This window comes from Podarcis cretensis (genome assembly GCF_951804945.1).
Source record: "Podarcis cretensis genome assembly, chromosome: 9".
Taxonomy (NCBI): Eukaryota; Metazoa; Chordata; class Lepidosauria; order Squamata; family Lacertidae; genus Podarcis; species Podarcis cretensis.
Genome location: NC_137178.1, coordinates 46,496,154 through 46,511,897, shown reverse-complemented (window position 1 = coordinate 46,511,897; position 15,744 = coordinate 46,496,154). Strand labels below are relative to the sequence as shown.

Below are 15,744 nucleotides of genomic sequence, written 5' to 3'. Positions count from 1 at the left end.
TCATTGCTTGCTTCAACTCTCGTTTTGTGAAAAAAAATTGCTGGTGTGTGCCATAGCTCACTAAAGACCACGTGTACAAAGTGCTAACATGCTGGTGAAAATAAGTAGTTTGCCTGATTCAGGAATGGCAATATATGTTTTGGGAAATGATAATGTGCACTGCACAGGATACTATCTGCTCACCTGGAACTCTGGGTGGGCGGCCATTGCTGCATGGCGTGGTGGGTTCAGGGAGGCCGCCATCTTTCCAGGTGAGGCCAGGGGAGGGGTGGCTGGCACTGCCCACCTCAGACCCTCAGGTAAGGCGGGCAGTGCCCGCTCAGGCAATCAGAGGCTGGGTCTTGGGGCTGCAAGCAGTCCATCTCAATCCTATTTAAGAGGACGGTCAGGTGTCGGCTGCCCTCTTGGCCGATCATCATGGGATTTTCCACCCACCCAGTCTTCAGGGGCCTGTTCAGAGTGGGGAAGTGGGCACATTGCTTATGGACCTTGTTATGGTTAATTCAGTTGATGTATTTTGGGGGCCAGGGAGGAATTTTCTCCTGCAAGCAAATTGGCTGGCTTGTAGGTTTTTGCCTACCTTGTAGCAACCGTCACAACTTTGGCAGATTAGGCATGGGGCTGCATCCTTAGTCACTGGGGTACCCTGTTAGAGGGATCCAGGAAAGGTGGTTCTGTCCAGGAGTCCACTGGTGGAACAATGAGCCAACACACCTCTCTCAATGGCGGCCTGTGTGGGGTCATGGCATCCAATCTATGTTGGGGATGACTCCCTAGCACAGATTTGACCCCACCTGGTTTCTATCAGGTACAGTGCTTTTTTTCTATTAAAAAAAAAAGTTTAGGTGTACTCTCATTTTCCTACTCTTATTGAAATACTGCCCCCTCAATGAGGCCATACAAAATGTTTAGGGGTATGTATACCCCTGCATCCCCCACCCCCAGAAAAAAAACACTGAGGTAGCAGGCAAGCCCAATGCCATAGCCAAACCTACTTTTTCCTGTAATCAAAAATGTAGTGGCCTAATTCAACCCAACAGCAGTCTCCTGTGTCATTCCTGAGGCCCTTCCTTCATTATGTGTCTGTGCCGGCAAAAGAGGCTGCAGCAACGTGTTTGCATATATATTTTATTTATTTATTTATTGAATTTATATCCCGCCCTACACCCGGGGGTCTCATGTCCCTTTCTGCATGGATCTAGGATTTGCCCATTTTCTACTGGAAGCATTAAATACGTCTGGGAAATCATAGCTTCAACTTTCTTGGAAATGTTGATGTCTGTACAGCATTACTATGCTTTGCATGCAAGAGATCTCAGACTGAATACATCTCCACATAGATCTGGGAAGGCCTCTGTCTGAAATCCTAGAGAACTACTCCCAGTCTCTGTGTAGACTGTGCTAGATGAACCAATGGTCTGACTCGGTATATGGAAGTTTCCTAAGTTGCACCTTGCTCGTGTACCGTACATTTTAAGCATATTTAAAGCACACACCTCACCCACAATCCTGGGAACTGTAGTTTTTTGCAGGGTGCTGGGAACTATAGCTGTATTAGGGTTATAAACTACAAGTCCCAGGATTCTTTGATGGGCAAGGGTTACTTTAAATATATGATGTGTTGGAAATGAATTCCCTTGATTTGAAACAGGACCTGCTCCAAACATTTTGCTCCCAGAGAGGAAGAACAAGGCGGTAACCCACTTCTATGAACGGAACCCGATTGGCTGGCAGTTGACTCTCACTTCAGCCTTGGGGATAGGACAGCATTTTTAACCCCCTGCCCCTGCCCCAGGACACCAGGCAAGAAAGGCCATGTGCCACACACAACAGATGACAGGCTCAGAAGGAATGGCAGGGAGCACCTCATTTTGTCTAATAGGATCACCCTAATTACCTGTATTTCTTTATAGCAACAGTGAGTTGTGAGGTGGGAATAACGAAGGCAGGGTGCAAGCCCTAACATTTGTTCCAAATGCGGTTTACTATATGATTAAATCTGAAAGGGAGTTTTATCTCGTGCGAGTTTATGACGGAACGGGGTGACTACTTGAAAAGACACTTCCTCGAATTTCCCTATTATGAAGAAGGAAGACGATAAGTGATTTCATTTTCTTCCTACCAACCACTTGTGTGTGCCAGTGAGCCTGCCTATCAGGAATTCTACCTTGCAAGTATGAAAGGCAGTTGGCATTAGACAAATGCGGACAGCTGCGTACCGATGACAGAAGCTGTGTGTGTGCGCACGCTAAACAAAGACGACAGTGTAAACAGATGTGGGCTGCGTTCTGTGGGGAAACAAGGGAGCAATTTCTGCTGTGGGGATGTGCCAAAGTACTCAATATTTAACCAGCCTTTAACCCGCATAGCATCTGACTGATAAAATGCCACAAAAACAAACAGATAAAGGGAACTCTGGCGCAAGGCGAGGATGGGAGCAAGAGAGTGTGCAAACGCTGAGGGAAATGTCTGGAAGGCACTTGGCGACTCAGGACTATTTTTGGAAAGAATTTCCACAGAGTTGGAGAGTCCTCGGGCTTCCCCCCCCCTTTCTTATTTGATTGGCTAATAGACAGGTGCTCCAGAAGGTGATGGCAGAAGGCTTCCAGGCCTCCTTATATGTCATTTCAGTTACGATGATAATGACTGAGAGTGCCTCCAGACCGTCAGTATTTTGCGGGAAGGATTCCAAATGCATACTGGAACTTTGAGTTCGCAGTGTTAAAGTGGATTTAAAGCATTCTCCTGCCCTACTGCTACAAACCAACATTTTTTTGGTGGTTTGGCAAGTGCCAGTAAAAGCATTGAAAAGTTGTGAGGTGAACAAGACAACAGGAAGATGTTTCCAGCAAGGAAATAAATATGAATGAAGGATGGATGGATGCCCCATAAACAAATCAAAATGAATGCTCAGTAATGGCAGGACATTGTTGTTGTTGTTTTATTTGTACCTCACCCAGCGAATTGGGTTGCTCCATTCACTCTGGGCAGCTTTCAACAGATATAATATCGTAATAAAACATAAAATATTAAAAACTTCCCTATACAGGGTTGCCTTCAGATTTATTCTAAAAGTTGTATAGTCTAACCACGAAGTAATTTAAGGTTTGTGTAATCAAATCAGGATGAATGCTAAATAAAGCGGTTGTGGAGGATCCCTTATGGTGTCAGGTCAAAGGCAAATTACGGTACTTCTCTTTCCCTCAGGTGGCGCTGACAATGAAAATGGACAGAAAACCTCACTGCAGCAGAAAGTGTTTGTAACGGCAGTACATATGAACTTTTTACAAGCTGAAAATATAACAGTGCAACCCTATACATGTCTGCTCAGAAGCAAACCCATCTGAGTTCAATTGGATTTATTCCCAGGTGAGTATAAGGATTGCAGCTCAATGAGACTAACTTTTGTGCAGTCAGAGGAACACCAGAAGATGCCTTGTGGAATCCGCTGCCAATAGACATTCAGCAGGTGCTTTCTGTTCTAACTTTTAAATGCTTCCTGAAAACGTTTCTATCACACTGATGCAAGCAATAAAGAACACACATTGCCACAACAGTTTTATATGCTCACATTTTCATATTGTTTTACATATGTTTTTTATATAAATAGTGGTCTCTCTCTATATATTTATAAACAAACATACCCTACCTGGAGATGCCAGGGACTGAACCTGGGACCTTCTGCCTGCAAAATATGGTCTCCTCTCCACCACTGAACCAGAGCCCTTCATGCATTAGATTCCCAGTGATGCTTATATGCATTCCTTTGCTAATGCCTGGAAGTCTTGAAACGGCCCATCTTTTAAAATTGTACAGAGTAAGGTGAGCAAGCCCATATTATTACTTGTGTGCTTAATTAAGACAACTGTTTCCTTTGAACTGAGACTTGGGTTAACGATGTATTTGCAAGAAAAGCTGAAGTGCAGCTGCAGCAGCAGCAGCAGCAGGTGTTTACTGTCTGCAAGAGCTCCTCAGCTCTGTCCCCCTGCCTAACGGTGGATTTCACTAAGCTGTTCCTTTTCCCTTTTTTTTGCTTGACACCATTTTCTTCCGAAGTATTTCTGGATAACGTGAATTCCGACGTGTGTGCTTTGCGGTCTGCGTGTGGTGTGAATGCAGGTGAACGTGTGGAAAGAGAGTCCTCCCGTCTCTCGGAAGGGGTTGGACTAAAGGACCCCCTTCCCTTTCCCCGGAGTCCCTGCAACGCCTCGCAATTCCCCTTTTCTGACAGCTTGCTGCGGAAACCGCTGGTGCTCCATGGAAACCTCTTTCTTCCTCATGCGCTTTCTGTCAGGGATGCCTCGCTGTGACTCCCCTTTTCCCCGCCTCTTATATAGCAAGCTGCTTCAGGTTTCCAGTTTTCCCGCAATTTGGATAGCTTAGAATTAAGTGCTACTCAGAAGGAAGCCCCCACTTTCTTCCACGTGACTCCCGCGTGCACTCAAAACATGTCGGATTAATTACTCAGGCAGCTTCCGGCGAAAACTCCCCCCGTTTCTAATCCCCGCCGTTGAAGAAGCAGCAGCGCACTAGCGCCCCCTGGAGTCTGCCTCTTTTTTTACTTTTTTTTTTTAACGAATACAAATACGAAAACCATAACCACTTAGCTGGCGAGTGCATATCAACTACGGCTTAGGACTGTTTGCTGAGAATGGGAACTTAAATGCGGATCCAACACAACACCCCGCCCACTTGGTAAAGTTACCTCCTCGCGCAGCTGAATCAGTCATCACAGGACTCTGGAGCAACCAGAACGTTAGAAATAATGAAATTTTTATCATGAATGAGATTGATCTAATTCCTGTTTCCTGCTCAGATCCAGCCTATGCTGTTATCCTTTGGCTCTGAAACCTGGAGAACTCAGAAGCATTTTGGAAGTCTGTTTTGGGAGTGTTTGATGTCATAGACCACAGAATCAAGAGAGTTGGAAGACACACACCCTGCAAGACTGCAGATCACAAAATGGTCAAGATACACAAAAAACAGTTTAGGTCAATTATTGAAAAAAACCAAAAGCACCTTTCCACAATAATTGTAACCCTTTCCACATACGGCTGCTCCAGACCAGTTTTTTTTTTTTTTTTTTTTTTTTTTTTTTTACTGCAGGTGGGTTCTGCAATATGTTCCTATCACAACAAAAGTGCATTAGTGATGGATTTGTTCTGCTTTATTAGTTGTTCTGCGATGCATCCCCAATGGTAACCACATTATTAGTGGCTGGACGACGCAACAAAATCAGGACAAAAAACAAACCATATTTGCGGTATAAAAAAGGGCACAGGATTTCATCAGCGGAACGCGCTGATCAGTGAAGCAGTGTGACCGCCCCCGAAACATTTTTGCAGGCACAAGCAATATTGAAGGCCCGATAGCATGCGACTCTTCCTGCACCACAAAACTTCACGAATGTGCAATAAAAAGTGGCTCTGGGACCCTCTTCCAGCTATGCCCCGTGAACGCATGGGGAGGAATTAAGCCCCCTGCCACATTCAAGCCTCTTTTCGGAGAGACTGATCCTGCCTGTATACACAGAGTCGAATGTGGTTAGGCTTTATAGTGCCTAATCTGCAAAGGCGCTGTAAAACGCAAGGTCCTTAATCTCTAGTGACGTGGAAATAACTTGCACAAATGTCACCGTCAAGGTGGTTTTAGCCTGTGCACAGCTGACTCAATCCTTACCCCGCCTTTCATTGTATTTCTAGTACCATAAGGAAACAGCGATCGTTTTAACCTTGTTGCATCAACGTGTTCCACCACAGCGTCTTATCTGGGGCGTGGCCTGTGCCGTTTAACAATCTGATCCACATGGGGAGAGGTTCTAAATATAGGCTCCGCCAGAATCGAAACTTAATCGCGGGCAGCAGGAAACGAAAACGAAACTCAAAGGAACAGCTGGCGCTTCTGCTTTCCTGGTTGGACAGCGCCGCTGACTTCGCGATGCGTAAACGGAACTCGCCGCGTCCCCGAGCGCGCATCTTTCAGACCAGGCGCGCGTCGCGGAGGAGAGAAGAGGCGTGCGCTCATCTCCATTTCTCCGGCGCAGAAAAGAAGTAAAAGAGGGCGGGAGGTTTTCGGTGGAAGGGTGTGTGTTGCGCGCTTGCGCTTGTCGGGGTATTTGGAAAAGGGAGGCACGAAAGGAGCCTTGAGCATCAGTGGAGAAGGTCCCCATGCTTAATGTGAAAGCTAGACAAGAGTTTGCGCCCTGGAGCTTTGCGCAGAACGACATTGCTATTGCTTAGGCAGCATAGGAGGGTGATTGTGTCTTTGAGCATGTGCAGAGCGCCTGGCCTAGTTCACAGAGTAACAGAGCGAGCTACCTGCTTCCCTTCATGGTGATGGGCAACAGGGCTCTTCCAGTCAGGGAGGCTCTAATTTTTCAGGCTGGCTTGAACCCTGCAAGGCTGAAAGCTAGTGTCAGGGTGAACTTCGAAATGGACTGGAAGTGGGTGGACACCAGATCTTTGTGATCTATGCTCATCTGCTTAGGATATATATTTAGGATCAGATCCACACAATAGATCTGTTTCAGCCACCAAAGGAACTGAAAATAAGATTGCTGGTTACTCACTGATAAAGGTAAAGGGACCCCTGACCATTAGGTCGTGTCAGACTCTGGGGTTGCTGCGCTCATCTCGCTTTACTGGCCGAGGGAGCTGGCATACAGCTTCTGGGTCATGTGGCCAGCATGACTAAGCCGCTTCTGGCGAACCAGAACAGCGCACAGAAACGCCATTTACCTTCCCGCTGGAGCAGTACCTATTTATCTACTCGCACTTTGACGTGCTTTCTAACTGCTAGGTTGGCAGGAGCAGGGACCGAGCAACGGGAGCTCACCCCGTCACGGGGATTCGAACCGCCGACCTTCTGATCGGCAAGTCCTAGGCTTTGTGGTTTAACCCACAGCACCACCCGCGTCCTTTACTCACTGATAGCCTCCCCCAAATTTGCAGAGTCAGACTATCACCAGGGGGGAAAAACATAGGGTGGGGCACATATGGGTCAAAGTGGGAAAGAACGAAAAATAAGAGCATACAGTAATCAGGAGTTCAGAAATAGTGAGACAAATGAGCTGGGTGTTGGAGGGCACTTGCCCCCTGCCCGTCCCCACCTCCTGGCCAGGGCCGGATTTAGGTTTGATGAGGCCCTAAGCTACTGAAGGTAATGGGGCCCTTTATATGTCCAGCTGTCCTTTGTCAACAACAAATTGTCACTGTTTTTTGTGTGTTGAATATATGCTGTATGGTAATTTATGGACCTAATAGGTATCTAAAGCCATTTGCACATAGCAAAATATGTATTTTATCAAAGCAACTGTTGAACTGAAATACAATTAAGAAGTAGTATATTAATAGTGAAATAATTATTAAGCTCTAACTTAATAATGCAAACACATTGGCATTTGGCAATAACAAAAGTTCCTTTAGAAACACGATTTACAAAGACTCATAATCTAGCCTCTAGAAACCTGTTATAACATGAAATTTATAGTCTGCAGCTGCATGTTGCCATGCAACCAGTCCATGCAGAATGTAGGCACCCTATATATAGAAATGAGCAAGCCAGTGATATTTTAGGGAGCCGGCTAGCAGGCGGGGCCCATTACTTACCATATTTTTTGCCCTATAGGACGCACTTTCCCCCTCCAAAAATGAAGGGGAAATCTGTGTGCGTCCTATGGGGCGAATGCAGGCTTTTGCTGAAGCGTGGAGAGTGAGAGGGGTCGGTGCGCACCGACCCCTCTCGCTCTCCACGCTTCAGGAAGCTAGCAGCAAGCCTGGGGAGCCCGCGGGAGTTCCCGCAGGGCTCCCTAGGCTGCGGATAGCAGCCTGCTGCCCGGAGTGCGGGGCGCGCTAAAGCAGAGCACCCCGCGCTTCAGGCAGATATCCACAGCTCCCTAGGCTGTCGGATAGCAGGCTGCTTGCGTGGGGCGTGCCGAAGCAGAGTGCCCCACGCTTCGGGCAGATATCCGCGGCTGGGGGGGGAAAAATAATTTTTCCCCCTTTATTCCCCCCCCAAAAAAAAACTAGGTGCGTCCTATGGGCTGGTGCGTCCTATAGGGCGAAAAATACGGTACATCATAGGAGTCTACACAATACAAAACACTGTTGGTGTATGTAGCTTTTATTTTATTTGTTTTTTATCTTATATTTTGGAAATATACATCCAGTTTTTTCTTTTCTTTTTTTAAATAAATTTAAATCCTGAGAGTGGGGCCCTAAGCTATAGCATGTTTAGCTTATACATAAATCCAGCACTGCTCCTGGCACCTCCTATGGCTTCCAGGCCCTAGAATCTGATTTGATGAAGAAGGGCTTTATAGAAAGAAATGAACACATTATAAGGGCCGAGTTGCAAATAGTGCCTGGCTGTGCAGCCTGAAATCTCTCACACTTGTAGGAGACTTGTAAGACTGAATTCTATGAGTGGGAGCTCGTAGAAAAGAGTGTGTTCATGCTTAAACCTTTCCTTGGCCATTGTTCAAAATCACATGCCTTCCATGGGGGAAAATATATGGGTCCCTAAATCTTTTCCTTTGCATTATAAAAAGCAGCTTGCAGGAGAAAAGGCTATCATGGCAGGGAATATATTTAACTCTTCTTTTCACCCCTTGTCCACTCTCGCCTCACAATTTCTGACACCAGTGGATACTTTTTTCTGGAAAGGGGGTGGGGGGCAGAGTGTGAAGTTAAGAGTAAGATTTTTGGTGAATGTGGATTTTATCAGACTCAAGAAGACAGTTTGCAGTATTTAATGGGGCATACTAAAAATTAATGAGCTTCCATGTAGCTCCTGATATTTCTTAACATAAGGCCTTTTCTGGAGAAAATGTTTTAAGTTGAGTTTTAAAATAGTCATAAACATATCTATGCTAATTTTGAGGACTTCAGACTGAAGGCATTTTATGTGGTCCAACTTACATTTTTCATAAAAGTGATTGATTGTTGCTGCAACATTTTTATCTAACTAGGTGCAAAGTTCTTTGGTACACTTTGCTCCTTATCAGACCTGAGTACAAAGTGCTCTCCCTATTTGTGTTTGTCAGAAACTAGGAACCAGTGGCATTCTGCCTCTGATCATAGCCATCTGGCTATCATCCACTAGTGCAGTGTTTCCCAACCTTGGGTTTACAGCTGTTTTGGGACTACAATTCCCATCACCTTTAGCTAGGAAGACCAGTGGCCAGGGATGATGGGAATTGTGGTCCAAAAGCTGCCCGAGACCAAAGGTTGGGAAACACTGCATTAGTGGATGGTACTGCCCCCCATTCATATTTGTTCAGAAGGAAAATGATCTAACGTAGTGTTACAAGTATGTAGCAGGAAAAGCATATCTACTGAGTACTTCCCATGATAGCTTCATAATTATGCAAAAGTAATCTATTTCCTGACCTCTGGAGCGAAATGCATTATTACTTCGTTTTGTAAAACAGAGAACTGCTGAGAATGAGGAGGAACTGTTGCAATGATAATGCTGGTGTTTACATTAGTGAAGCATCTTACCAATTTTACAATAGGTTACATTTTTTTGTATCGGTTTTTAAACAAATACAATAACCATTAAACACTTATCCAGCAGTACATCTAATGGTGTTGGTTTTATCCATTGTCTCTAGACATCCACTTACACATTCAACATTCAAACATATTACTTAACATAACCCCTCCACTGAAAATATTGAGCAGTTGGTTTAAGAATGTCTTGATTTTGGTGATTTTGCAATAGTTTTGCTTAATGCTGATTTTTTGGGTGCTTGAGTGGGGGAATCATAGGGTCATATGGGCTGAGCAGCCATAAATTAGTGTCAATGTATTTTCAGATGCATTTTCAGCTATGAAAATATTTTTTAAATAGTGGAATGATATTTCTGTGTGCTTGATAATTCCAAGGTGTATGGAAGAATAATGGGCCAGATGTAAGTACACCAAGTTTCCAAAGCTGGACCGATTCATATGTCAAAACCCATAGACCCACCATGGCTTCTGAAGCAAGTTCAGTAGGAGACGAAACCTCTCTTTCCACGTTCAGCCAACCGAAACAAGCATCCTTGGCAAAAGTTCCCAGTGAACCATGTTTGTATGATTTCCAAAATCCAGGCAAGTAACTATACGGTTTTTTTATTTGTGTTCATATTCTTTGGAGTAGTCTTGTTTGATGCCTTTTCCAGGATCCTATTTCACTGTATGGTAACACTGGGTAGGTGGAGTGCATATCATTGAGACAGGGTTTCCTCTCACATGGTGGAGCAGCACTACATATAACTTGGTACATGTGAAGTGTCTCTTCACACGTTATCAAAATGCCCAGTCCTAGTCCAACACTCGTAACTGCTATACCACACTGCCTCATAATGATGAGGTCTTCAGGGTGGATGGGGGGTTTTGCTTACTGACATCCAGGACAAGACCAGGATCTTATAAAATTGTTCTGAAACTTGGAAAAGAAGTCGCTTTGCAACATAGCTTCTTGCGCGGTTTTCCTCTTTGGCTATTTAGGATCTTGGTGGGAAATTGGCTAATGTATGTGATAAATCTAAGATCTGTCTGCATTTTTCTTTTTCCAGTGCTACAGAGATGCATGGAACAAATTACTTGTTTACTTATGGATGAAATACCAAAAGCTGAGTATGTATGATAAGCTAGTCTCCTGTCCTGTAATGTCACAATGGAGGTGCCCCCCCTTCCCCGCTTTCATTAGCTTAGCTGCTGTTAGGTATGAAAGAGGACCTGGGCAGTCTTGGGAAGGGAAATAGTATGTAGTAATTGAAAATACATTTCTTGATCTTAAGCTGTAGCCCAGAACACCCTGAGGCCACTTTAGACTAGGTCATCCCAAGCTTTCTATTGGACGCTGGTGTCTGTCAGCCCAAACGGGCTGTGTAATCAGGAACAGGATTTCGGAAGATCTGATTCTTAAGCTAATGGAATATTGGAATCACTATGACTACAAGCCACTATTCAGTTAGCTTATGAATCAGTGGTTTAGAAAGAAGGTATCTGGGTTTTTTATGATGACGATACTACCAGCCCTTCACCAAAAGGACCTAGTGTGTGTATGTGTATCAGTATGGCATTTTTTTAAAAAAACTACTGTTAAATTGCATTGTTTGTTTATGTCTTTAATCCAGATATGTCAGCTTGTTGAATGACTATGTAGAGTCAGAGTTTTTTCTGATTGATGGCGATTCATTATTCATCACTTGTGCAAGAGAACTAACATTGCAGCGTGGACAAAACTTGCATTTTTTCTACCTAGTTGAGCGCTTTCTCCTGGATTTAACAAGCAAAGGAGCAAAATATTTCATTGTTTTCTTCAAGGTAACAAGTAAAATGTGCTTTTACTATGTACAGTGGTGCCTCGCAAGACGAAATTAATCCGTTCCGCGAGTCTCTTCGTCTTGCGGTTTTTCGTCTTGCGAAGCACGGCTATTAGCGGCTTCGCGGCTATTAACGGCTTAGCGGCTATTAACGGCTTAGCGGCTATTAACGGCTTAGCGGCTATTAACGGCTTAACGGCTTTAAGAAAAAGGAAACAAACTCGCAAGAACTCGCAAAACGTTTCATCTTGTGAAGCAAGCCCATAGGGAAATTCATCTTGCGGAATGACTCAAAAAACGGAAAACTCTTTCGTCTAGCGAGTTTTTCGTCTTGCGAGGCATTCATCTTGCGGGGCACCACTGTACAGTGGTTTTCTTCACTGGAGGAAAAAAAATGTGTTCACTCTTCTGGTATTTGTTTAACTTGACCACAGGTGTTTCAGTCACAAGAAGAGAATACAAAGATGTAGCAATTGTGAGAAAGAAGCTGTTTTATTCCATTCAACATGCTTACCTGGCTTTGAACATGATAAAAAACCTTCAAACAGGCTTAGCCAACTTGTGGGACAAATCTGGCTCACTAGGTTGAAGTGACCAACCTGACCAGCTTTTTCTTTTATTCTGATCAAGCACAAAAAGTATCTCAATTAATAGTAGAGCAAAAACAAAATCAAAAAGCAATACTGTGAAAATGTAATTGTTTTGGCTTTAGTTGTCCAGTCCAAGGGAGGCAAAATCCATTGGCAGCCAGAGTCCAATCCACAAACAATACCTTGATCAGTGATGGTTAGTGAAGGATAAAAACAATGCAGAATACAGTAATTTCAGAGCCTAAACTGCAAAGATTTCAGGACCATGGACAGGCCACTAGGACAGAGGAGCCATCTCTATGTCAAGAGCTGCATTCCTTTGAATCTCTTAAGGTGTGGTGTGTGGAAGTGGTGTTGGAAGTGGAGGCAGTGGCAGGTCAGACCAGAGCCAAAAGTGGGTGGGGACCCCCGTTTTCCACCAGTTGCTCTGTTTTTCTGTGCAAGAAAGGCACAGAACTTAACGTAATGCTTAGTATTCAGCTAGGTTTTACTCACATTCTGCCCACTGAAATTAATGAAGGTGATTTAAGTTAGTCCCTGACTCGCTCTCCCATGCGCCACTATCACTGAGGAGTGAAGACGCTTAACATGGCAGCCACTGGAGCTACAGCTGAACATCCCATTACCTACCTGTCTGTTTGGGTCTGGTGTGTTGTCTGTGCCAGGTAGAAGGCACTGGGAGTCTCTTCATGTGTAGAAGCCCAGTTCCTTAGTCAATAATATTTCATTCTTCCATTCAGTGATAACCACAAGCCCATATATATGTGGCATGTTAACAGGATAGATTTTAGTGAGTTCCATGTGTATGTTTAAACAGGATTGCAGCCTTAATGTAACTCTTAAGAAATGCCATACTCTTTTGAATGTTCTGTGTCTTGATTACTGTAAGACATTGAGAGGTATTTCATATATATTGTTTTTTCCCCCTTACAGGATGTAGAACATATGTATTTCAGAAATCCTGATTTCCTTTCTTTGCGTAATGCATTGATCATCCATCTGAGGAAGAACACTGAAATTCCTATACATACTGAATTTTCGAACTGCTTAGAGAGTAGTTGGCAGCAATTTCTGCAAGACAACTATCCATATTTCTTAATAGTCGCTGATGAAGGGTTGGATCAACTGCACACCAATTTCCTCCATGTATTTATTTTGCATACTTTTTCAAAGAGAGTCAACATTGTGCTTACTTCAGGCCAAGAATCGGATGCAATCAGAGTTTATGGATACTACATCAATAGTCTGTTCAAATATCAGACGCATTTTAAACAGGTAAATAATAGAGTGAGTTCCCTTCGGTGAAGGAAAGGGAACAGGTTTGGTCCAAGACATCTTACTTCCTGAGATGAGGCAGAAAATGGTGTCCTTCCCCCCTGCCCAAGTCAAAATGCATGGTAACCCAGGCTGGCACCTGAGACAGGCTATCCTGCAATCACAGCTCCCCTTTCTGGCAGTAAAAAGACAATAATAATCAGCTGAACAACTAACAATTGGCTGCTCTTTGTTGGCGCCCTAAAGAAGTTGCCTGAGGTGGCAGCTTCACTCTATCTAATGATAGGTCTAGTGCTGCCTCTTGCATGGCACAGCAATCCTTGGCTTCATCAGCTACAACCCTGAGGCATTTCCTGTGTGATCACACACAACTATCATTTTTAGGGGTAAGGATCAAAACAGGGTAGTATTTGCAACTTTAACATTAGGCAATGTTTTCCTTGACTTTGCTCTTATTCATAATTTAAGGGAAAATCAAGGGGGGGGGGAATCCTTGAACAAAAACATAATTTGAACTGCTACTTTATGCATTGTCATATTCCCAGAGGTAACTTACATATAAAACAAATACTATATAAAAATATGCAACCATAACTAAAAGTGATTAAACCAAACGTCCCTCCTAGTAGTATGCATTTCCCAATTCAGTAAGTGTCATCATTGGAAACAAATGAGTACATGAACATGTCATGTGAAGAGCACATTGTTATCCTTGCGGTTGCTACTATGTTGTGAACTTTACTAGGCCTTTAATGTTTTATGTAGGAAAATAAAAGAATATCAGGAACTTAGAATTTGTCTATGATGGCTAACACTGGAAAATTCTGCCTAATGCACTCCTCCAATCTGCTTATTTATTTGCTTTAGTATACAGTGGTATCTTGAGTTACAAATGCCTCAGATTACAAATGCTTCAGGTTACAAACTCTGCTAACCTGGAAGAGTTACCTCAAGTTGAGAACTTTGCCCCAGGATGAGAACAGAAATCATGTGCTGGCGGTGCAGCGGCAGCAAGAGGCCCCAGTAGCGAAAGCACACCTCTAGTTAAGAACAGTTTCAGATTAAAAATGGACCTCCAGAACAAATTAAGTTCGTAACTAGAGGTACCACTGTATATCCTCTTTCTTTAGTCATGGAGCTCAAGGCAGTAAACATGAGGTTCCCAGGTGCTCTCCAAACCAGCTTAGCTTCAGCAAGTTGGATGCACCATCAGACAATGGCAGGGACCAAATGCTCTCTCCATTCCCATCTTCAGAACACCATGGTGAATGTGGAACATAGGGAACTGTCCTATAATAAGTCAGACCAATGGCCCATCTAGTTCAGTGTTGTCTCTGCTGAGAGACGGTGACTCCTCAGGTTTTCAGATTGTGGTCTCTTCCAGCACTACCTGGAGATGCCCGGGATTACACCTGGAACCTTTTGCATGTAAGCCAGATTCTCTGCCATTGAGCCATGACTCTGCTCCAAAGGGAACATTGGATTTGCCAAAGGAACCAGCTGTTCCCCACTTATGATGAAGTACAGATTGCATTTTCTAAAAGTCTTGTCTTAATGAATGAATGTGTGCCATGCAATTTGAATGGGCAGAATCAGAAAATAATTATCCAGTAAAATAGTCAAGAATACATACAGCGAGGATAAATTACTAAGATAGTATAATTAGCATAAAACAGATTTCCACAATTTTATCTTGTTTGTCGTGATTATTAATTAGGGTTGTCATCTGATATAATAATCTTATTTAAATTATTGAGTAATTGATTAAATTAGCATATGAGTAAAACAATAGTACTAAGCAAAAGGACCCCAACCCTTTTTTCTTAAAATGTGCATTTATATATAAGAACTGAATATAGCAAGCCCTGCCCTTAAACAGGCATTCTCTCATGCCCACAATGGAATAACAGCGGCAACCATTTCGGGCATGTCCAATTGACGTGTGTTTGCCGACACGTGGGTTCTTTTGGAGGGCAGAACAGGGTGAGGTGTGCAGGCGCCAGGAACAGAAACCCAATGCGAAATGGTCACCGCCTGTACGTGCATCATCTTAAGGAAAATGGTTGGGACCTTTTTGCTTAGAACTATTATACAAAGCCATGGTTTTCCCAGTAGTAATGTATGGAAGTGAGAGCTGGACCATAAAGAAGGCTGATCGCCAAAGAATTGATGCTTTTGAATTATGGTGCTGGAGGAGACTCTTGAGAGTCCCATGCAAGAAGATCAAACGTATCCATTCTTAAGGAAATCAGCCCTGAGTGCTCACTGGAAGGACAGATCCTGAAGCTGAGGCTCCAATACTTTGGCCACCTCATGAGAAGAGAAGACTCCCTGGAAAAGACCCTGATGCTGGGAAAGATGGAGGGCACAAGCAGAAGGGGACGACAGAGGATGAGATGGTTGGACACTGTTCTCGAAGCTACAAACATGAGTCTGACCAAACTGTGGGAGGCAGTGGAAGACAGGAGTGCCTGGCGTACTCTGGTCCATGGGGTCACGAAGAGTCAGACACGACTAAACAACAACAACAAATTATACAAAGAGTAGCAGCTTTCAAAGTCTATT

The 15,744-nt window shown here is 43.8% G+C and overlaps 2 protein-coding genes across 6 annotated transcripts in view; one reads left to right on the top strand and one right to left on the bottom strand.

The window, feature by feature from the left end:
- Positions 1 to 3,777, bottom strand: part of PALLD (palladin, cytoskeletal associated protein) — a 243,944-nt gene extending 240,167 nt beyond the window's left edge. For both annotated transcript variants that reach the window (XM_079991341.1, XM_079991342.1), the window contains exon 1: positions 3,650 to 3,777. In XM_079991341.1, the coding sequence (XP_079847467.1) occupies positions 3,650 to 3,762 (113 nt within the window). In that variant the 5' untranslated portion in view covers positions 3,763 to 3,777. The remainder of the gene's footprint in view (positions 1 to 3,649) is intronic.
- A 2,120-nt stretch (positions 3,778 to 5,897) lies between these two features.
- LOC307224496 (putative ATP-dependent RNA helicase DDX60) overlaps positions 5,898 to 15,744 on the top strand; it is a 49,877-nt gene continuing 40,030 nt past the window's right edge. For 2 of the 4 annotated variants that reach the window (XM_079991332.1, XM_079991331.1), the window contains exons 1-5: positions 5,898 to 6,050; positions 9,967 to 10,094; positions 10,562 to 10,622; positions 11,126 to 11,315; positions 12,838 to 13,179. In XM_079991332.1, the coding sequence (XP_079847458.1) occupies positions 5,938 to 6,050; positions 9,967 to 10,094; positions 10,562 to 10,622; positions 11,126 to 11,315; positions 12,838 to 13,179 (834 nt within the window). In that variant the 5' untranslated portion in view covers positions 5,898 to 5,937. Of the gene's footprint in view, positions 6,083 to 9,887; positions 10,095 to 10,561; positions 10,623 to 11,125; positions 11,316 to 12,837; positions 13,180 to 15,744 lie in introns of all 4 variants that reach the window. The other 2 variants (XM_079991334.1, XM_079991333.1) reach the window with 2 other exon arrangements.